This window comes from Crocodylus siamensis, chromosome 5 (genome assembly GCF_052110815.1).
Source record: "Crocodylus siamensis isolate JL-2025a chromosome 5, ASM5211081v1, whole genome shotgun sequence".
Lineage (NCBI taxonomy): Eukaryota > Metazoa > Chordata > Crocodylia > Crocodylidae > Crocodylus > Crocodylus siamensis.
Window position 1 is genome coordinate 45,012,709 of NC_143399.1, and position 19,906 is coordinate 45,032,614.

The 19,906-nt window shown below is 42.6% G+C and overlaps 1 protein-coding gene across 2 annotated transcripts in view; it reads left to right on the forward strand.

Moving 5' to 3' along the window:
- Positions 1–19,906, forward strand: part of KIFAP3 (kinesin associated protein 3) — a 155,234-nt gene that overhangs the window by 51,233 nt on the left and 84,095 nt on the right. For both annotated transcript variants that reach the window (XM_090047451.1, XM_090047452.1), the window contains exons 2-9: positions 140–271; positions 7,956–8,110; positions 11,065–11,120; positions 11,637–11,778; positions 12,999–13,098; positions 14,055–14,179; positions 15,113–15,211; positions 17,862–18,040. In XM_090047451.1, coding sequence (XP_089903577.1) covers positions 140–271; positions 7,956–8,110; positions 11,065–11,120; positions 11,637–11,778; positions 12,999–13,098; positions 14,055–14,179; positions 15,113–15,211; positions 17,862–18,040 — 988 coding nt within the window. The remainder of the gene's footprint in view (positions 1–139; positions 272–7,955; positions 8,111–11,064; positions 11,121–11,636; positions 11,779–12,998; positions 13,099–14,054; positions 14,180–15,112; positions 15,212–17,861; positions 18,041–19,906) is intronic.

The window sequence follows — 19,906 nt, forward strand, 5'->3', positions numbered from 1 at the left end:
AGGAAAGTGCAAATGGAAAAAAAAGACTCAGGCTGCATAAGTGCACTGTAGGATCAGTGTTTCATAGCGACTTATACACTCGTATATCTCTTAGGCTTTTGCTTTAACTGTCAATGTGTTTGGTTTTTCTGCCCTTCAGGAAGGTCAAAGGAGGTAACATAGATGTACATCCATCTGAAAAGGCCCTTGTTGTTCATTATGAAGTGGAAGCAACTATTCTTGGTGAGATGGGCGACCCCATGCTGGGGGAACGCAAGGAGTGTCAGAAAATGTAAGTTCCAAGTACATTTATTATTTTTGGAAGATAAAAATCTGAGGCATTCTAATCCCTGAGTCTTGAATTATAATATCCTGTTGTTTCTTTTGTGTTACTGGTACTTTATCTGACTTAACACCACCTTAAGGAAGTGTTTGGAATTCTAGAAGTAATATATGTATGTGCATGGTAATATTAATACTTACCATCTTTACTTGAATACAAGATGAGTTTTTTTCTCCCTAATCAGCTGCGGCAGTGGGAGTGTCCCTAGTTTTAAACTTGCATACAAGGAATCCTCATTAAGTACATAATCTATCATTAAACTGCTGCCAAAAGCAGCATGTGCTCAGGAATGGAAACCAGCTATAAAGCTGATTTAAATGCAGCCAAAACTGAGCCTGATGATAAAACACATGGCTCATTATGCAAACATATGGTGGGAACTTTTTGTGTGTGCGCCCTTTAAAAAAAAAAAAAAAAAAAAAAAAAGTGTGTGTGTGTGGGGGGGCAGTTGTTCTTCTGGGAGGGCCTGGAGGTACTGCAATACCAGGCCATCACTTGGAGAGGCTGGAGCAAGCTCCGACCCCCTCCCCGGTGCCAAAAATACTGATTATAACCTTTGCTTTGTATGGTCCTTAAAACAATGGGTGGGTGTTCCTTCTGCAGGGGACTGGTACTGGGCCTGAAGTTACTGCGATACCAGGTCAGCAGTGGGAGGGCCAGAGCCAGCCCAGACACTCTTTCTTTGGTGCCAGATATGATTTATTAGAACATTTTAAAGCTCAAGATGATAGAATTCAAGGCACAAGTAAATACAGAAAACCTGAGCAAGGGGATACATAGTAGAAGATGGGGGTAGTGGTGTGAATGCAGCTAAGTTGTATGTAAAACATGCAGGCAACTAAGCCTGGGCATAAGGAGGTAGGAAGGGGGAAAAGGAGGGGGAGGGCACACAATGCTTATACAGCAAAGAATATACAGGAGACTGCATCTGAGTAGGGAGGTGGTTCATAAAGCACACACACAGTTACAAACAGTGACATGCACGATACAGTTGTAGGGGTAGGGAAGAGTCCAGGATTTAAAAAGTTCTTGGAGTCTGTGAGGTGTAGCGGCAGGGGGCAGTCGGGGGGTCTCTTCTGCATCGCTTCCGGTCAGAGGTCTGGTGGAGTCCACGTACTGGTGCTGTCCCATGATGTGCTCCATGTAGTGCATCCCTGGACCAGCGGATGATGTCAAATACCATGAGGCAATGTTGCCTCTAGAGTGTAGTGGTCCATGAGTGCACTGTTTTGGTCCATGAGTGCACCGCTTTGGTCCCACCTCCCCCTTTCGCCTGGATCTGGACTACACTAAGCCTAATAGACTAGAATCCTCATGTAATGGATCCTCACCATTATTCTTGGTGCTAGGGTCCCTACGAGGGGCAGGGGCACCCTATAGGCAGTGCGGCTCTCATGGGGGAACAGGGGCCCCTATAAGGGAGCATGGACACTGGATGTTGTCTATAGGGTTTATAGATTGTAAGGGCTTGAAGGGACCTTGCAAGATTATTGGGTCCAGGCCCCCCTGCACCAGGCAGGAAAGACAACTGGAGGTCAGGGGACCCCAGGTTAGGGTTGGTTGGTTAGGGTCCCACTGGGGCACAGGGGCCCCCCATAAGGGATCATGGACACCCTGTAGGCAGTGGGTATCCCTGCAGGGGAAACTATGACATCCTCAGGGTAGCAGGGTCTCTATAGGGGGCAAGGGTGCCTATAGGCAGTGGGACCCCCATAGAGGCACCCCACGGGCCCTGAGCCCCTATGGGAAGCAGGGCCCTACAGGCAGCGCCCCCTCATTCACCCAGCTCAGAATGGGCTCTGTAGCGCTCCCCACCAAAGAAGACGCAGGAAGACATGGCTGCTCCCGGCTGCCTGGCCCGGCCCCTCCTCCAACTCTGCCCGTGCCACTCCCTGCAGCCACCAGGGGGTGCTGCCAGATGAGGCGGTGCAGGCGGGTAGGTGAGTGTAGGGGACAGGTGCAGCCCAGGCTGGGGGGTGGGGGGCAGCTCCAGCTCTGCGGTGTAAAAGCAGCTGAAATCCGGGGAGCAGCACTGATCCAGCAGACCAATTCCCTGGTGCTGGCAGAGCCCGTGCCAGCCCCCGCTTTGCCTTGTCGCACTGCAGCCCAGCTCCTCTCCGGGTGGATGTGCAGTGTTAATAAGTTAGTGCGCAGCATGGTATTAAATTGTGCATGGCTGTGCACACGTGCAGCCTGGAGGGAAGCTTGTCCTGAGGCCCTGCATCAGCTTGCTGTAGTGGTGGGTTATGAGGCATTTGATCTTAGCCAAAAGGCAGAAATGCTGATGGAAACTGACCACATCTTTATAAGATATATGGTAGTTCCTGCTGAGTACAATCCAAGGGATTATCCAGCCTGTGGCAGGTCCCTCGGCCCAGCCATGGGGGCCAGGGGCAATGCAGCAACTGAACTCCTTCTAGCTGCTGCTGCCTTTGTCACTACTGGATATGGCCTGGCTATCCCAGCCCATCCATCCTGCACCTGCCTCCAGGCATGCTGGATGGAGTGGGTGGGTGGGCTCTGTATAGAGGCTGGCCTGGGACGCTTGTGGGCAGGATGTGCTCAGTCGGGTGGATGGGATGGGGTCATGGGCAGGTGGAGAGAAGCACCTGGGAGCAGGACAAGATGGCAAGGTTGGGATCATGAGGCAGTTCCAGCGCTGTGCTGGGGCCTGGGGCAGAGCTGCAATCCATTCCTTGGCATGTCCCTGCCTGCAAAAATAGTTGCAGGGATAGGCGAGGCATGAATCTTGGCTCAGCCCCCGGCCCCACGCTGTCACTGCCCTGTGATCCTGGCCATGCCTGTCCGTCCCACTCCTTGATGTTGCTCCCTGCCTGCCCGCAGGCTTGTCTCAGCATCCCAAATGAGTGTGCCTTTCCCTTGCAGGTCCTGACCGGTTTCCGTGGAGACCCTGCCCACCCATTATGTCTGGTGACTTCGGTGGTGGGTGCAGGACGGATGGGCCTGGGACTGGATAGGATCAAATGTTGTCATCCACCCCATCTCCTTTCTTGTCCCCCTACTGTGCTAGGTCACCCTGCCCCCCATCACTGCACCTACTTGGCAGGGGAGATACCATGATCAACAAGGTGATTTTCCCATGGTGAGGCCTGTCCCTTGCACTCTGGGCAGGCTGGGAAAACTTGACTGCACAATTTTGTAGTAAGTGAAGACTCTGTTTGTGCTTTCTGCTGGCTTGGTGCTTGGCCTTTTGGCTTGGAGCAAGTGAGACTAGGAGATGTCTGAATCCCAGGGCCTCCAGGCCTGGGGCTTGTACATAGGATGTCTGCCACAGATTTGGGGATTATCCAAAGCCTCAGACTGATGAGCAGGGATCCAGGTTTTCTGTTTCCCATGGAAAATGAAAAAAAGGTGTCGATTTTTTTTTTTTTTTTCTTTTTCCTTTTAACTGAGAAGAAGGCAGATTTCTCATTTTAACAGAGAAATGCACAGATTTGCCACTTTTGCAAAGAGCTCTCTGCAGGCTGGCAGAATTCCAGTGTGCAAGGGGCTGGGGGGAGTGGGAGGAGGGTGGTCAGGCAAGGGGCACTATATGTGTGCTTACATGTACACACATGGTTACCAGGAAGCTTGGAGGGCAGCTCCTGTAGGTAAGTCTGGGTTGGGTTGGGTTGGTGGGGGAGGGAATGAAGGCCCCCAAAGAGAAGGAGGGAGGTAGGCTGGGGTTGCTGCCCAGCTGGGCAGTGGATGGGGTTTGGGGCCCAGGGCCAGAATACACAGCCACAGGGCCCTGGCAGGGAGTGGGAGGGGACTGTGGGCAGCTTGTCTGGGGGGGTGCAAAAAGGGGTGAGGCTGGCTCCCCACCACTGAGTGCACTCCTGGAGGGGTGCAGGGGGGCATGTGCCCACCAGATCTGTGTGCGGGGTAGGTTCATAGATTTCATAGACATTAGGGCTGGAAGGAACCTTGGAAGATCATTGAGTCCAGCCCCTTGTCCCAGGGGCAGCAGGTCAGCTGGGGTCATAGGATCCCAGCAAGATAAGCATCCAGATTTCTCTTGAAGGCGTTCAATGTGGGTGCTTGAACCACCTCTGATGGCAGGCTATTCCAGACCTTGGGGGCTCAGACAGTAAAGAAATTCTTCCTTATCTCCAGCCTAAAATGGTCTTGCAGGAGTTTATAACCGTTTGACCTTGTCATCCCTTGGGGTGCTCTGGTGAACAAACGTTCCCCTAGATCCTGGTGAACACCCCTGATAAACTTATAGGTGACCATCAGATTGCCCCTTAGCCTGCGCTTTTCCAGGCTGAAGAGTACCATAGCTCTCAGCCTGTCATCGTAAGGTTTGTTTTCCTGACCTCTGATCATACACATGGCTCTTCTCTGGACTCTCTCAAGCTTATCCACATTCTTTTTGAATTGTGGAGCCCAAAACTGGAAGCAGTACTCCAGCTGCGGCCTCACTAAGGCCGAGTATAACAGGAGAATGACATCCCGGGATTTGTTTGAGAAGCATCTACGGATGCAAGCCAGAGTCTTGCTTGCTTTACTAGCTGCAGCATCACATTGAAGGCTCATGTTCATCTTGTGGTCAATGATGACCCCCAAGTTTCTTTTCTTCTTCAGTGCTAGCCAGTGTAGCACTGCCGAGCCTATAAGTATGCTGCAGATTTTTCCTCCCAAGGTGGAGAACCTTGCATTTTTTCTGTGTTGAACACCATCAGGTTCTTGTCCACCCATTTCCCAAGCCTGTCAAGGTCAGCCTGGATCGCCCTGCTGTCCTCAGATGTGGCTGCTTTACCCCAACTTTTGGTATCATTGGCAAACTTGGCCCATTCACTTCTGACTCCAGTGTCCACATCTTTAATGAAGATGTTGAACAATATAAGTCCAAGGCCAGAGCTTTGAGGGACCCCACTGGTCACAGGGCACCATGACAATTGACTTCTATCAACCACCGCCCTCTGGGTCCGACCATAGAGCCAATACCCCAGCCAGTGGATCGTGGTGGACCTGAGGCCGCAGTTAGCCAGTTTTGCCAAGAGGTGATCATGGGATACCAGATCAAAGGCTTTTTCTAAAAGTCAAGATATACAACATCAATCTCCTCTCCCTTTCCAGGTGATAGATAGGTCACCTGGTCGTAAAAGGAAATAAGATTGGTCAAGCAAGACCTACCCGCAACACACCCGTGCTGGCTATCCCTCAGGTTGTTGCCATTGGCTAGTCCATTGAGGATGCCCTCTCTGATAATCTTTTCTAAAACCTTTCCTGGGATAGATGGCTGATGGGCCTGTAATTTGCCAGATCCACTTTCCTCCCTTTCTTGAAGATAGGCACCACATTGGCCTTCTTCCAATCTTCAGGCACTTCACCAGAGCGTCAGGAGTTCTCGAAGATCTGTGCCAGGGGCTGAGCTATGATGCTAGCCAGCTCCTTGAGTACTCTGGGGTGTAGACTGTCAGGGCCTGGTTTCCCACTAAAGGCTTGGGCTCCCTGCCCTGCTGCCTTCTCCTGGGGGCCTCTGTGACCCAGCAAGTGGGACCTGGTGTTGCAGGGCAAAGTGCGGCCAGGCAGGGAAGCTTCTTGCTGCTGCTGCGAGTCTTGTGCCACCCTGGCAAAGCACTCCCTGCATGTCTGGGAGCAGTGGCATGAAGTTGTGCCCTTCACTGCTGCCAGATGGGTAGGGGGCACCTCATCAGGGCAACATGGTGCTCGCAGCGGCAGCAAGGAGATTCTTCACTCAATTGTGCCACACTGGGTCCCACCGGCTGGCCTGTGGAGGCCCCAGGGGCAAGGCAGCAGGGCAGGGAGCCCGAGCCTGCAGTGCATGGCCTGTCCCTGCTGCCACAGGCTTCGTTCGGGCTGTGCCACCCACAGGGGAGGGTCAGCCAGGTTGCGCACTCTGCTGTGCTGCAGCAGCCACCGCCTCCTGTGGGCGGCAGCTTAGTCCCTGGCTCTGTAGCCCTGACAGCTGGGAGACCCCTCCAGCAGAGCTGAGGTGTGGGGGTGAGGGGCACCAGCAGGGTGGAGGGGCTGTGGGTGGGGAATTAGGGGTACCAACAGGGGGGGAGGGCTGTGGGTGGGGAGTGAGGGCACCGGTAGGGCTGGGGGCTGTGACTTAGGAGTGAGGGGCCTGGGCCTGCATCCTGTGAGCGAAGGGGACAGGGGGAGCTCTGATTTTTCCATGATAAAAATCCCAAAATCAAATTCCAAAATTTATAGGTATTTAGAATGTATTTTATTATAGTGATTGAGGCACTGGTAGGCTTCCAAATTGCTTTAAAATTGTAAATATAATCAATAAAACATTGTGTTCAATTGATACGTATATATAGTGACATTTCATTTTAATCATGGATTCTGGGATTTTTTATCAGAGAATTTGTTAATATATGTTTTATCAGAGAATTTGTGATTTTTGAGTGGAGAAAACCAGGATCCCTGCTGAGTTTGGGAGGGAAGATACTTGCCCAACAGTAGAGCCACACAGACTTGAATGCTCAGACAAATTTGGAACTTGACTATTGGGCTTTGCCCAGTTGAATCTGGACCTGGTTGGCTGATTTGGCCCTCAGAACGTAATATTTTTTTAAAAAAATTGTACTATATGTAAGTGGGTACAAAAGTGCTACTTAAAAGTATGTTTATAGAGTATCTGTGCTAAAACTTGCTGCAGTTTTGGAAAAGGTATAATGGACATCAATTCTGGATGAACTAAGTCTGTGGATACCATATGCAGATTATTATGGGTTTGTAAAATTACTGTTTTCAAATTTGTTCCTTACTGCCTGTGCTCAGGGAGAGCAGGTTCTGAGAATAAGGAGAGGGAGAAAGAACTGCAGGGTGAAGAAGTTGGGGTGGGGAGGGGAAGAGGGCAAAAACCCTGGCCCCCGATGGTGAAGGGTTTTGTGGATGTTGAGGGGGATGAAGAGCAGGAATGGCTGTATGTGTTGTGTTAAAAATAAGGATCAGGAAAAAACCACTTCCCTTATATAAGATAAGTATTATTGCAGAATTTTTGAGTACATTAAACATGTGCCTTTGGTTTACAATGAACTGACTTTATTGCCATCTGAGACTTGGAGTTCCTTCTATTCTGCCTCCTCATGTGTCTACAGTTGTCTCCTTTGCTCACTGTCTGTTACTCATAAGGTCTATAATTTTACATGGCTCATAAGGGGGAAAAAAAGAAATCTCTCTAATGTGGGTAAATACAATGTAAATACAATGTGAGAACACCTTGAGGTACACCTGATGCATGCTGGAGGTTTTATTTGTAGGGGTACCTTTTTCTGTGTTGTACTTCGGGAGTGTCACATTATTAATAGCCATTGTGAATGCCATTTCCAGATCACTTGTGATAACTACCATGCCTAAGTTGGATAAGAGGCATTTGCTTATATAGCCATTTTGCTAAGGCTATGTTTTGGTCAGCTGATAAATAGCCCTACCTTATTTAATCAATTTGACAGGCATTTTCTTGTCATTCTGGAGCTCTGATTGCCACCATTTTTTGACATTGTTTGATGGAAACTTCAGTCCAGATATCAGAGGTCTCTGGATTATTTTTGCTTTGAAGAATTAATGAACATATGAGTTTAAACTGGGTGATTGAGGTTGGTTTTCTTCCCAGCTGGTGTAAGATTTTTCTGTTTGAACTGTTTTACAGCATTCGGCTGAAGAGTCTCAATGCAAACACAGACATTGCCTCCCTGGCTCGTAAGGTGGTTGAGGAATGTAAGCTCATTCACCCCTCCAGACTAGCTGAGGTAGAACAACTGCTCTACTATTTGCAGAACCGCAGAGATGCCTCATTGGGAAAAGGTAAGTGGTACAAGGATTAAGGTAAAATGTGGAGCTAGTGTATAGTGGCGCTGGTGATATTTTGTATTTTGGGTTTTCTAGTTCAGAAACTCCTTTGCTTGCTATGGGGAAATTTGAAGGGTGAAGAGGACAGGAGTAGGGAAGGGTGTTTATAATGTACATGAAAAAATGACAGAAACTTGTGGGAAAAGAGCAGCCATTTTGATGATCCAAGTACATTTTTCTTTTCATTAGTCATTAGTCAAACTTAATATTGGTGCTTCTCTTTTGCTTTGTCTCTTTCAATTAAAATCTTCTGTTCTAAATTCTGCAATAACTGTTTCAGATGGTGCCAGACAGGTGACTTAAAGGAATTCTGTCCATTAGACTCTAATATCTTTTGTTTTCCTTTATAGCTGGTTGATAGGATAGATTGTTTCAGATGAGACATCAGAGCAATAGTTCTGTGCAGAGCTCTTTGTAATACTGAGAACCCTTAATCCATCTACTAAAAGAGAGGTATTATTTCCCATTAGCTTTATTTAAGACTCTGCTTAACATTCTGTTTAACACTATTCAGCCATGAGGCACATGGAAATTTGGTAATGTTAATTAGCCTTTTCAGCTTGTGTGCTCAATAAGACTTGAGCAAAGAGAAAATTCCTGGATCAGCTTCCAGGCAAGTCCAGGTTCTCTTTTAAAACTGCTAAGGTGGTGGCCTCTAACACTGGGTTCACAAGCATCATGTTGCCAGTGAGACCCTCTGAGGTTGCTTGCAGCCACAGAAAATTACAAGGTTAGAACAGAAGTTGACAGGGAGAGAAAAGATTGTCACTGCCTGCAGTCTGTTATTGGCTTGTTATTGTTGCTTGCAGGCCAGTGAAGATTGAGGACCACTGTGTTTAGCCTTTTGAAAACCTTTATGCTGACAAACCCATGATTTGGGGGAGGGACTGTAAATGCCTATAACCTGAACAATTCCCCTCTGAATTGTATAGATATACTGTTAGGATATACTGTGTTTTCTTCTGTATTCTAAACTAGATGCTTTCTGTAGTGCTTTGCATAGTTCTTTCTGGAAAAATAAAAGTATTGAGCTTGTGCCAGTTTACTTGCATTTTTTCCTATGAAGCGTAAGAAAGGTCTGACATGAAATTGCATCTTTCTCCTTGTTCTGCATATTAGAAATTTAGCTTTTGCCTCCCTGTTACTTCCAGATCTGTGGGTGGAAAAGTAGTATTTTTGTGATTCAGACATGCAAATGAGGTGAGACCTGATTGAGAGAGGAATTGGTTTCTATTCAGATGATTTCAAAATGTTTTTTTCTTTCTTTGTGGTGTCAAGCCCTATGTAACTTACATGTCCAGCAAACAATAAGAAAAGTTTTCTTTGATAAATATCCAGTGCTTCATATTTTCAACTAACTGTTGAGAGAATGCCCAGTCCTTTTCTCTTCTTCTGACATAGTGCTCCAATGAGAGCAACCACTCAAAATTACAGATATTTCTGAAGTAGAAATAAAAGATCAACTCCTTGAAACAAGAAAACTGACCATTCAGGATCTTTTTATTTTAAAGAAAACCAAAACAGTAAGAAGTCCAGTATTATATGCTTTTCAGGTCATATTTATTGCATTGCTTTTTTTTGTAGTTTTCAGAACTTGCCTATAGCTGTTTCCTACTGTAGCAGAATTTCAAGCAAAAGGTGGGGTTTAAAAAGTGCTTTCCTTGTCCCGAGGATGTCTGTTTCGAACCACCATGTTATATGTTTGGGTGCAATTGGGTCAGTCCATTGAAGTGGGTATTCAGCTTTTATACCCTGAGCTTGATGAGAATAAAGTGCTAAACTCAAGGCTTTCCCCACAGGAAATCGGAAATTCTGATTACTATATTAATAACCAATGTTTCTTGTCAGTGACTGAAAAACCTGGGCTGACATCCCCCTTACTGCATGATAGTCCTAAGTCTCTCTTTTACTGTTATACTCCACAGGTAATAGCTATGGTCTCAGTTCAGCCAGTTACTTAAGCAGGGGTATTAAGCCTCGATGACATTATAAGGACTTCAGTATCTTGGTGAATCAAGGTTTATTTTACAAATTCCTGATTAGCCAAGTAACCTAATCAAAGCAGTCATTTCCTACCCCTACGTAAAATTTAAGTTTCAAATCTCTTGCTGACCTTCTTCACAAGTGAACATTATACAAGCGGCTGAGTCCTGTTTCACACTGAGGCTACCTAAGATCCTGTGATATTGTAGTATTCCAAAGTGCACACACGTGTGGAGCTTGCCTCTCAAATTTCTGACTCTTGTAGTGTTAAAACAGTAGACTTTTAAAGATGCATTAAAAGTTTTAGTTTTGAAAAAGTTATATTCAACACCTTAACACCAATGTAACTTAGATTAATTTTGTACACCAGTATAAGTTTCACTAGTGTGTAGAATGGACAGGTGACCGGATCTCCTGAGGTTGCTGCCTTAGTAGGTGCCAGTTTAGGACCTTGCCACTGTGAGTGGAACCAGTACCTACCCAGGGATAGAAGTGGACACATGACACCTGCAGTGATGGTGTAACTTTAGACCAGTGTAGTTTTACTCATGATTTTTTCCTTGTGTACCTCTACACTGGATTCTGGTAAGTGACACTCATGTAGGTCTATAAATTGTCCGTTCCCTTTTTACACCAGTATATTAGTGAGTTACACCAGTGTCCTGGCCTTGAAAATAAAAATGTCATAGCAGAATTTTCTTCTTCATTCTTCCTCTTCATGGCTACAGAATTGAGCTAAAACAAAACTTGAACTTTTAGACTTGTAGCTCTTTGGGGCAAGAAACCTCTTTTTGTTCTGGGTTGGGAGTCCTATCACAGAATCATCTCCTTAATGCTACCATAGTACAAATTATAATAATATTTAGCATGTTATTGCCTATGAATATTTACAATGTTAATTATAACCATGTCTTTTCTCACTGCAGAAAAGAAAGAGAAATCCAATAAACCAAAAGATCCACCCCCCTTTGAAGGAATGGAGGTAGGAATTGGGCGTAGAATTTAAAAGATTTCAAGTATAGACACCTTTACCCTGATGGAAGTATTTTTTATTTAAAAAGGACAATAAAAATGGATGCAATAAGATGAATAAGATATCGAAGAAGTGTTGTTTTTCTTTTCTCTTTTTTTTTTAACCAAAAAGCTTGTTTTAAAAACTCTATAACAATAGAGTGTTAAACATCTCCTTGAAGGCTAAAGTACTTAAGTTGTACGCCTGACTCTGTAAGTGTAGCATCCTGCAGTATAAATAGGAGAAGGGTCTGGAATATAAGGTTGGAAGCCCCAAGCCACTTCTAAGCACCGTTTGTGTTTTGTGATTTTAAATTTTCTGTTTTCCTGCCTGTCAGTTGTAATGATTCGGTTCATGTTTTTTTACATGCTAAGGCGTAGTTAGTTATGAAGTCTTTTCTGCTTTGTCTGAAAAGTAACCCAACTCAGTATGAAGCTGAAGTGGTTCCTTCTGTGTGTTAAAGTCCAAATATGCCTGTGCTTTCAGATTGATGAAGTAGCTAATATTAATGACATGGATGAATACATCGAGTTACTGTATGAGGATATTCCTGACAAGGTGCGCGGCTCTGCCCTTATCCTACAGCTGGCCCGGAACCCTGATAACCTGGAAGAATTGCTCCTCAATGGTAACTTCCAAATCTTCTCAAAGTTGCACTGTTCTTTTCCATCTCTGTACAGTTCTTTCTTTTTTTGGGAAACATGTATACCATGTAGTCCTTTATTAGGTTTGGACTCTAATGTTAGTTTGTTTCGAAGTAAAATAAAGCCAGCTGTCACAGAGCTGGTAGAGCTTCCTCTGAAGAATTCTTACCAGGCTGCTGCATGTTTCCCACTATGCTGGTCCCATGCTGAATCTCTGTCATCTTAGGCGCTGCCCACTGGTTTCAGCTCTGGTTCCTCAAATATACTTCCATGGCACATGCACTGTCTGCTACTTCTGTGTGAAAATTAGTCTTCGGCCCATCTTTCTTAGGCCTCCTTGTTCTGACCCCTGTCTTTTCAGTGTCCCCCCTAGAATCTCCATACTTTCCCAAAGTTCCTGTCTTGTGCATACTCTGAGTTTACCATGCATCTCTTCAGGGACACACATTTGCAAGGGTTAAAAAAACCCTCTATTATTCTTAGTTCATCTAGGACATGTAGTATACTGATTTAGACAAAATAATAAATGCTTTCACATATTCCCCTGTTTTCATTGCCTTTATCAATCAGTCTTTGGGCATAGGTGAGAATTCTTTAAGGAGTCTAGATACCTTTTGTACTCTTTTCAGCATCCAGTTTCCTTCTTCATGCACTCTCTCTCATTAAAAATGACCTAGTGAAAAACCCTCTTACATCCTGCAAGCCTTTTTGGCAGTTGACTTCTGATCAGGAGAGGGAAGGGAAGGAAAACAAAGAGAAAAAGAGAGCTTGAAATAGGATGATGTACATTGTTTGAGGTTACTGACCATGCAGAAAATTGTGGTGTGACAGAAGGCCTGAGACCCTGAGAAGTTAGGAGACGGTGGGAGAACACAGCCATAAAGGTGGTAAATTTGTCAGAGTTACCTTAGAGCTTTGACAGACTCGGCCTCTGTCCTTTTTCACCCCTTCTCTGGATTTATGACTTTTTTAAAACCAATTGAAATGAAACACGATAGTATTTTAACATAATCCATAGACAGACAGAGGTTCTGTGAAGAATGTGACATGTTAGTATGGCAGAGGGCTCTGAAAAATCTTATTACAATAAATAAGCAGGATATAATGAATGGTGTGCATTAAGCCCTTTATGATTTAAGCTGGTGTGAGAGAGAGAGAGTGAGAAATCGGTTATAAATATTATTTTAATCATGTTTAACTTTAGAAACTGCACTGGGTGCATTGGCAAGAGTGTTGAGAGAAGACTGGAAACAAAGTGTGGAACTTGCTACTAACATAATTTATATTTTCTTCTGCTTCTCAAGGTAAGTGAAAGTCATTGTGCACAAATGAGGAGCTTCCTCTTACCAGTTGCCTTGCATTTTCTATTTTCTGTTCTAGTGCTCTTCTGAAATATATATTAAAACACTTTTACTGAAAACCATCAATAGAGGTGTGGAAACTGAAGCACTGATAGTAAACTCATGGTTACACAGTTTTCAGCTGAACCAGGAATAGCCCTTGTTTTTGAGTTGTATTTCTGTACTCTGTACATTGAACTATGTTGCCTCTTTTATAATCTCCCAAGTACATTCACCGGCTGAAGAAAACAATATTCAAAACGCAGGCAGTTGATTGAAATCTATTAGTGTAGATAATAGTAAAATATCACTATATCTAGACCTACTGATGGAAGGGGAGATGTCAGGTAAGTGGATGGTGACTGATTTATTTGTGTAGAGTCTTTGAACCATTTTATAACGTGACAATTTAGAGCTGGTTAGAAAATGGACTTTCCATTCAAGAGGAAGCTACAGCAGTTTGCAGAATATTTTTGTTTCAGTTCTGAAACAAAAAACATTGACACTTCCTATGAAATGAAAATCCTGGGAAAAAATTTATTTGGGACCATTTTGTCAAGTCAGTGTTGAAATGAAATATTCTTATACATTTTAATTCATTTTGCTTAGACTATTAATATAATTAATTGTCAAAATGAATTGAAGTGGAAGGGTCATGTTAAAATGAAATGTTTCTACTTAAAATAAAGTTGACTTCTCTCACTCAACAGAAACACATTCCTATGAAACATTTTAGTTTCAGTGAAATGGCATTTGCTGACAAAAGATTTCCATTGAATTGTTTTTGACCAGCTCTAATAAAAACATTTTATATTGTTCAGCATTGCAAGATCTTAATGTTTCAGTTGAAAGTACTTTTTTATTATTTATCTTTTTTTCTCTTGTACAGTTCTTACATGTATATGTATTTTTATGTCTAGTTTTTCTCAGTTTCATGGGCTCATCACACACTACAAAATTGGAGCTCTGTGTATGAATATAATAGATCATGAGCTGAAGAGACATGAGCTCTGGCAGGAGGAACTCGCCAAAAAGAAGAAAGCTGATATCCTTTTAGTGTATCTGGAAAACTTTACAGCTTTTGCCTGGTCTTTAGTAGTGTTATTAGTTGAAGTGAGAGCTATATGCAGCAACTCATGTCAATGCAACAGATGAAAACAAAGTGAGAGAAATGGGCAGGGAAGTGCTTTGTTGAATGGTTTCAAGTTAAATTTTTATTTGTGATGTCTTGCAGGAAGTATTTTGTTACTAATAGAATACCTTTCACCAGGTTTTTCTAAATGTCTTTGGAGTGTGGGCCACATTTTATTAAGAAGATAAGCAATGCCATACCTGGTGAGACAACAGTTCTTTTTAACCCAGTATCCTGTTTCTGTCAGTGTCAGAGAGAAGATGCTAAGGGAAAGGTAGAAGGTAGGGAAGAGTGTCACCTTAGGGCACCTATACACATGCCCAACACCTGCTCTAGCTCATTTGAATACGTTCTAATTGGAACATTCCCGGAGCCTTGGTGTCATGTGCATTCAGCGTCTCCATGTTTCAAAATGGCAGCGGGGGCACTTTAAGTAAAGTTCATCAAAAGCATTTTAGTTAAAGCACCCCCACCACTATTTTGAAGCATGGGATGCTGAATACACACAAGACACTGTGGGAGTTTTAATTAGAGCAGCTCCAGAGACCCACTCTAATTAAAATGCTGTTCCTCCCTCTCCCCCGCTGCCCTGGAGCACTTGTAAAGACATCCTTAGAGATTAACTGGCTCAGAGGCATGAGTTTCTGTAGGCAACAGCCTATAGAGTATTTATGTAGGTCATGTGCAGTGATCTGTCCAGTGACCCAGTTCCCCAATACCTTCCATGGACGACTTCACCATTTATTATCATACAGATAGTATAATTTCCCACCAGTGATCAAAATATAGAGTATTGATTTCTCTGTGTCCTTTGTATTACAGTCATCCTTAACTCTAGCTGTTTACTTGATGACGATCCTGACAATCAAACCCTGAAAAAAGAGTATGACAAAACCTATAAAAAATACCAAGGGCTGGTTGTCAAACAGGAGCAGTTACTGCGAGGTAGGATCTCCTAAAAGATAAACAATAAGCAGGAGAATACCTGACTTGTGGGTAAGGGGATTGTAGTAAATACTTGTTCTAAGATTTAGAGCTAGATTCTGCTGATAATTTTAACTAATAGGAAGAACTTTTATGAATAATTAGAGAAAAAAGAAAACCCAGTAGACTTAATCTATATTCTGCAGATTTTGCAGTGTGGTAAAGATTGTTTTTAAAGTGATTAGTCAGTCTTCAAGAAAATCCATCAACATGTATGCTCCTACAGGTGAGCATATACTGCTGATAGCACTGTTCTTTCCACTGATCAGTGCTTGCGTTTTGCAAGAACCAAGTCATTTAGTGTGTGTTAGTTCCAATGAAATCAGTGGAGATGCCAATTGATAGCTGAAATCTATCAATACTAGACATGCTAATTGACTACTTTATTCATTTTCTTAGTACAGAGGCCCAGGATTGAATAAGCCAAGGAGACTGCCATGGGTGAATCCTTTAAATCAGGGCTAAGGATAGTAGAAGGAGCCTGCATTTTACTGTCTACAGTGCATGTGTGTGAATAGTTGCATTTCTAAGGATGTCAGTCCAAGACTACTGATTTTAATTTACTTTTTAAAAAGTGATTTAATATCTTTTGTAATGCACTTACTGTTAATACAATTTGAAAAAACAGTGCTGCAGCACTGAGAGGGAAAGCTTGCTTTGGATACTAAGTCTCTGTCAAAACAGGCAGACTCGTGCTGAGGAGTTATACCATGCAGCAGCCAGCAACCATGGCAAGTTTTGGCAGGTGCAACTGCAAAAATATAGCTGAGGTTAAAAGGAAAAGTAAACTAAAAGGACACTGCCTGAAGAAAAATCCAAAACATTTAGTATGCATTACTACTGATAGTAGTAAAACCTGGAGAAATTTGGCATTGCATGTGGAAGTACTGCTTGATCAGAATGGTAACATTTTATACCCACTGGGCATAGGTGTGGCTGATCATCAGTCATGGGGAAAGTTTATGAGAAATGTAACTAGTTAAAGTGAAAAGTTAGCAACCTTTAAAATTAACTTGAGTTAAGTTAAATGTTAAGTATTTCCATTTTCAACTAATTAAAAGGTAAGTTAAAAAGAGAGTAACTAGTTACAAGTTTTTGATTCATGAGAAATGCGTGAAGCATAGTGAATTGCCTCAGCATGATTTTTCATTTTCAAATGCAATGAGTGGATTTCTTTTCCATAAGCCCACAGAAGCGCACTAATTTACCCAGAACTCACCCTGCTTTACCTGAAAACAATGTTATACTTGTCATACAGTTTTCACAATAACGATTTACCAATACCTATGTAATGTTAAATTCTTCTCACCCTTTCCATGATGAAGTACTTTGTAAAAGTTAATGCATCATATAAGTATACCAGAATAACAGAAAGGAGATATTCATAGCCAGGTGACAAATGAAAACTGTTTCCACAGAAAACCTCTGTTGTTACAATTTTTATTGCTGAAAAGGTATCAAAAGGGTATGAAATACATCTGAATTAGAAATAGAGTCTGAAAATCAAAATTAGACTGCAATGAGAAAATCAGTCTAAATGAGAAAAAGAATGTTCAGTTGCATAGCAGAAACTATTTAAACATGCTTATTGAACTTCAGCAAAAGCTGCATTTCAAAATTTACATCTGACAAATTTCTTCCTCTGTCTTGGAAAACTAAGCTCCCACTCCTGAACAATCACTCTACATGGGCAGATGCGGGAATGCTTGTTCCCTCTCCTGCAGCCAACCGGCTGCCCTGTTGACTTCTGCAAACGCACAGAAAATGCCCGCATGAATTAAGGAACTCTGGGACTTTTAGTTCTTAAGAGACCATATTTCATAGGAAGGCACACCACTCTGTCTCTCAAACAAGAAGTCCTAGAGTTTCAATAAAGAAATACCATTTCAGGTAAGTCCTAGAGAGTGGCTGGAAAAATTCTGGGAAAGCCAGATTTCAGGGTTTTTTTTTTACTTTTAACTTAACTTTAACTTTTTTTTAAAGTATAACCTTTTTTTAAAACTAGTTAAAAGTTGACATCTGAAAATTGAACTAGTTAAGGTTAAAAGTTAACCATTTCTTTAACTTTTTAACTAGTTAATTAACTAGTTAATTCCCATGACTGATGAGCATACAAGGTACAAAGCAGTAGAGTTAGATCCTTAACTTCAGCTCAACCTTTGTTGTTCTTTGGGTGTGGGGCTTTTTACCCTTTTCTCCTGCTGCTCCTCCTCCAAACCATAAGGTGTAATTAATATACATCCGACTCTAGTCAACTTCAGCATCAGTTCACCACAATGCTGAAATGTTTGCAGTGCAATCACTACAGAGTAATTGTTCTTTCCTCCCCTCCTGCCCTAAATTGTTCCTTTGGAATTTGAAAAAAAAATCACATCAATGTGTCTAGTGGTTGTAAGTTTTATACAAAAGTAGTTTTTGACCACTTATTTTTAATGGAAAATTGCTCTTTTTTATTTTATTATTTCATAGTTCTTCCTATTAGTTAAAATGATCAGATGGGCCAGCTAGGAACTTTTTTTGCAAATCCTATTCTCAACCATTAATATACTTGTGAATCGATGCAGTTCCACTGCCTTTAACCTGTTGATATAATTTTATGTTGATGCATTAGTTGCTCTCTATCTGCTGCTGAACCTTGCTGAGGACACACGCACTGAGCTGAAGATGAGGAACAAGAATATTGTCCATATGCTAGTGAAAGCACTGGATCGAGATAATTTTGAGCTGCTTATTTTGGTTGTGTCTTTCTTAAAGAAACTCAGCATTTTTATGGAGAACAAAAATGACATGGTATGTCTCATAGTAATCCACTGAAATATGTTGGTTTCTTCACACAACGGTCCTAGAAAAGTCAATGCAAGTGAAATAGAGATGAAGTAACTATTTAAAAAACAAAATCCAAACCACAGCAGGAATATACAACAAAACAAGTATGCAACAAAACATACAGTAAAACATTCTACATGTATTAACATGTAGAACCACTGAGTAAGATGTCCTCAACAGAGCAAAATTACCTGTAAATACAATGAAAGGAAGAACTGTAATGATTCTTTCAACTTTCCAAGCACTCTTGTTTGGCACTGGTGAGGCCTCACCTGGAGTACTGTGTCCAGTTTTGGGCCCCATACTTTAAGAAAGATATGCAGAGACACACTTACAAGGAAAGTCTGAAAGGATTAAGATTATTTAATCTGGAGAAGAGAATACAGAGCGTGGATTTGATAACAATCTTTAAATATCTGGAGAGTGATTATAAAGAAGATGGTGAAAGACTCTTTTCTATGGCTGTAGGGGACAAGACTAGGAGCAATGGCCACAAACTGCTACGGAGTGAGGTCCCTTCTAGCCCTGTGATCCTATGAGCTTACATGTGTCCTTTCCCAGAAGCAGACAGATTTCTATTTGACAACTTGTTTCAGGGAATGGGAATCTGGTGATCCTTTGGCAGGCACTGCTGTCCCAAGCAGCATAGGCTTCAAAGCAGCCCTTTTTGCATATTCCTGTAAGATGTAGTCTAGTACTGTTTCATGCAGCTTCAACTGACTCCCAGGTATTTGAGACAAAGAAAATCTCCATAAAACCTTAGGGGTAGTGGGTGAGAAGTCTCAAGTCCCTAGAAAAAACAAGATTTGTCTTGCTGTGTGCTCTTTTTGAGGCAAATGTAGCCACACTCTCATTTGCTTAATCCTTTTGTGGCATCAGGGAAGCTATTTAAATTTTCTGTAGCTTTGTTCACCAGTCTGTTTTTAATGGAGAAGATAATCGTTTATCTGTCAAGGGGCTGGCATGAGACATAATGATGAAGTTTGAAATCTAAGATTGAAGAAGTCCACAAAGATGTAGTAACATTTCAGTTTAGAACTATACATAGTTGCTTCTTCATGACTGGTCCACAGTCTTCCTTTTGTTTGTAATGCCAATAAATACACAAATTACTAGTATATTTTTCCTGTTGTATGAGTGCATTCTGTTTAATAACAGAAGTAAGACACTGAGCAGTGTATTTATGAGGAATTTGCCATATTTCTAATGTGTATGGTATTTGGTTCAATCTATAATCATACACTGCTCTGGATCACTTCTATCAGAAAAATAAGGATTTGGTTGGGCACACTTTCCACATTCCATTTGATTTATTGGAGAGACAAATTAAACAAATTGAGTTTATTTTATTTTGGTGTGTCTGAGCCACCAGAAAGAGATTTTTTTACAAAGGATTGTAAAATTTAGTTTGGCTGTCATCTCAAACGTTTTTATATGATAGTACAGATGGTGTTTTAGATGACAAAAGTAAACGTGTTTAGGAAGCTACTGATGAAAGAAATAGGGTTCTGACAGTTGTCTAAAATAACCTCTGGAAGCAAAACCAAGTAAATATTTAGTTGTTTAGGGTCCTATTCCATTTTGTTTATTTAGGCAAAGCTTATGATGGTACAGTTTAACTTGGGTGTTCATCTCACAGCCCATGAGCCAGATCCAGCCCCCTGTTATCCAGCCCATGGGGTTCCACGCAGAGTCTCACTGATTGTGGTCCTGCACTCTAGATTGGTCGTGCAGGGCTGTGTGAAGCCTGATCTTGGCACATGGGGCTGGATTGAGGTGGCACAGGGTCCTAGCCCCAGTATGCATGGTCTTATTGGGGTGACACGGGGC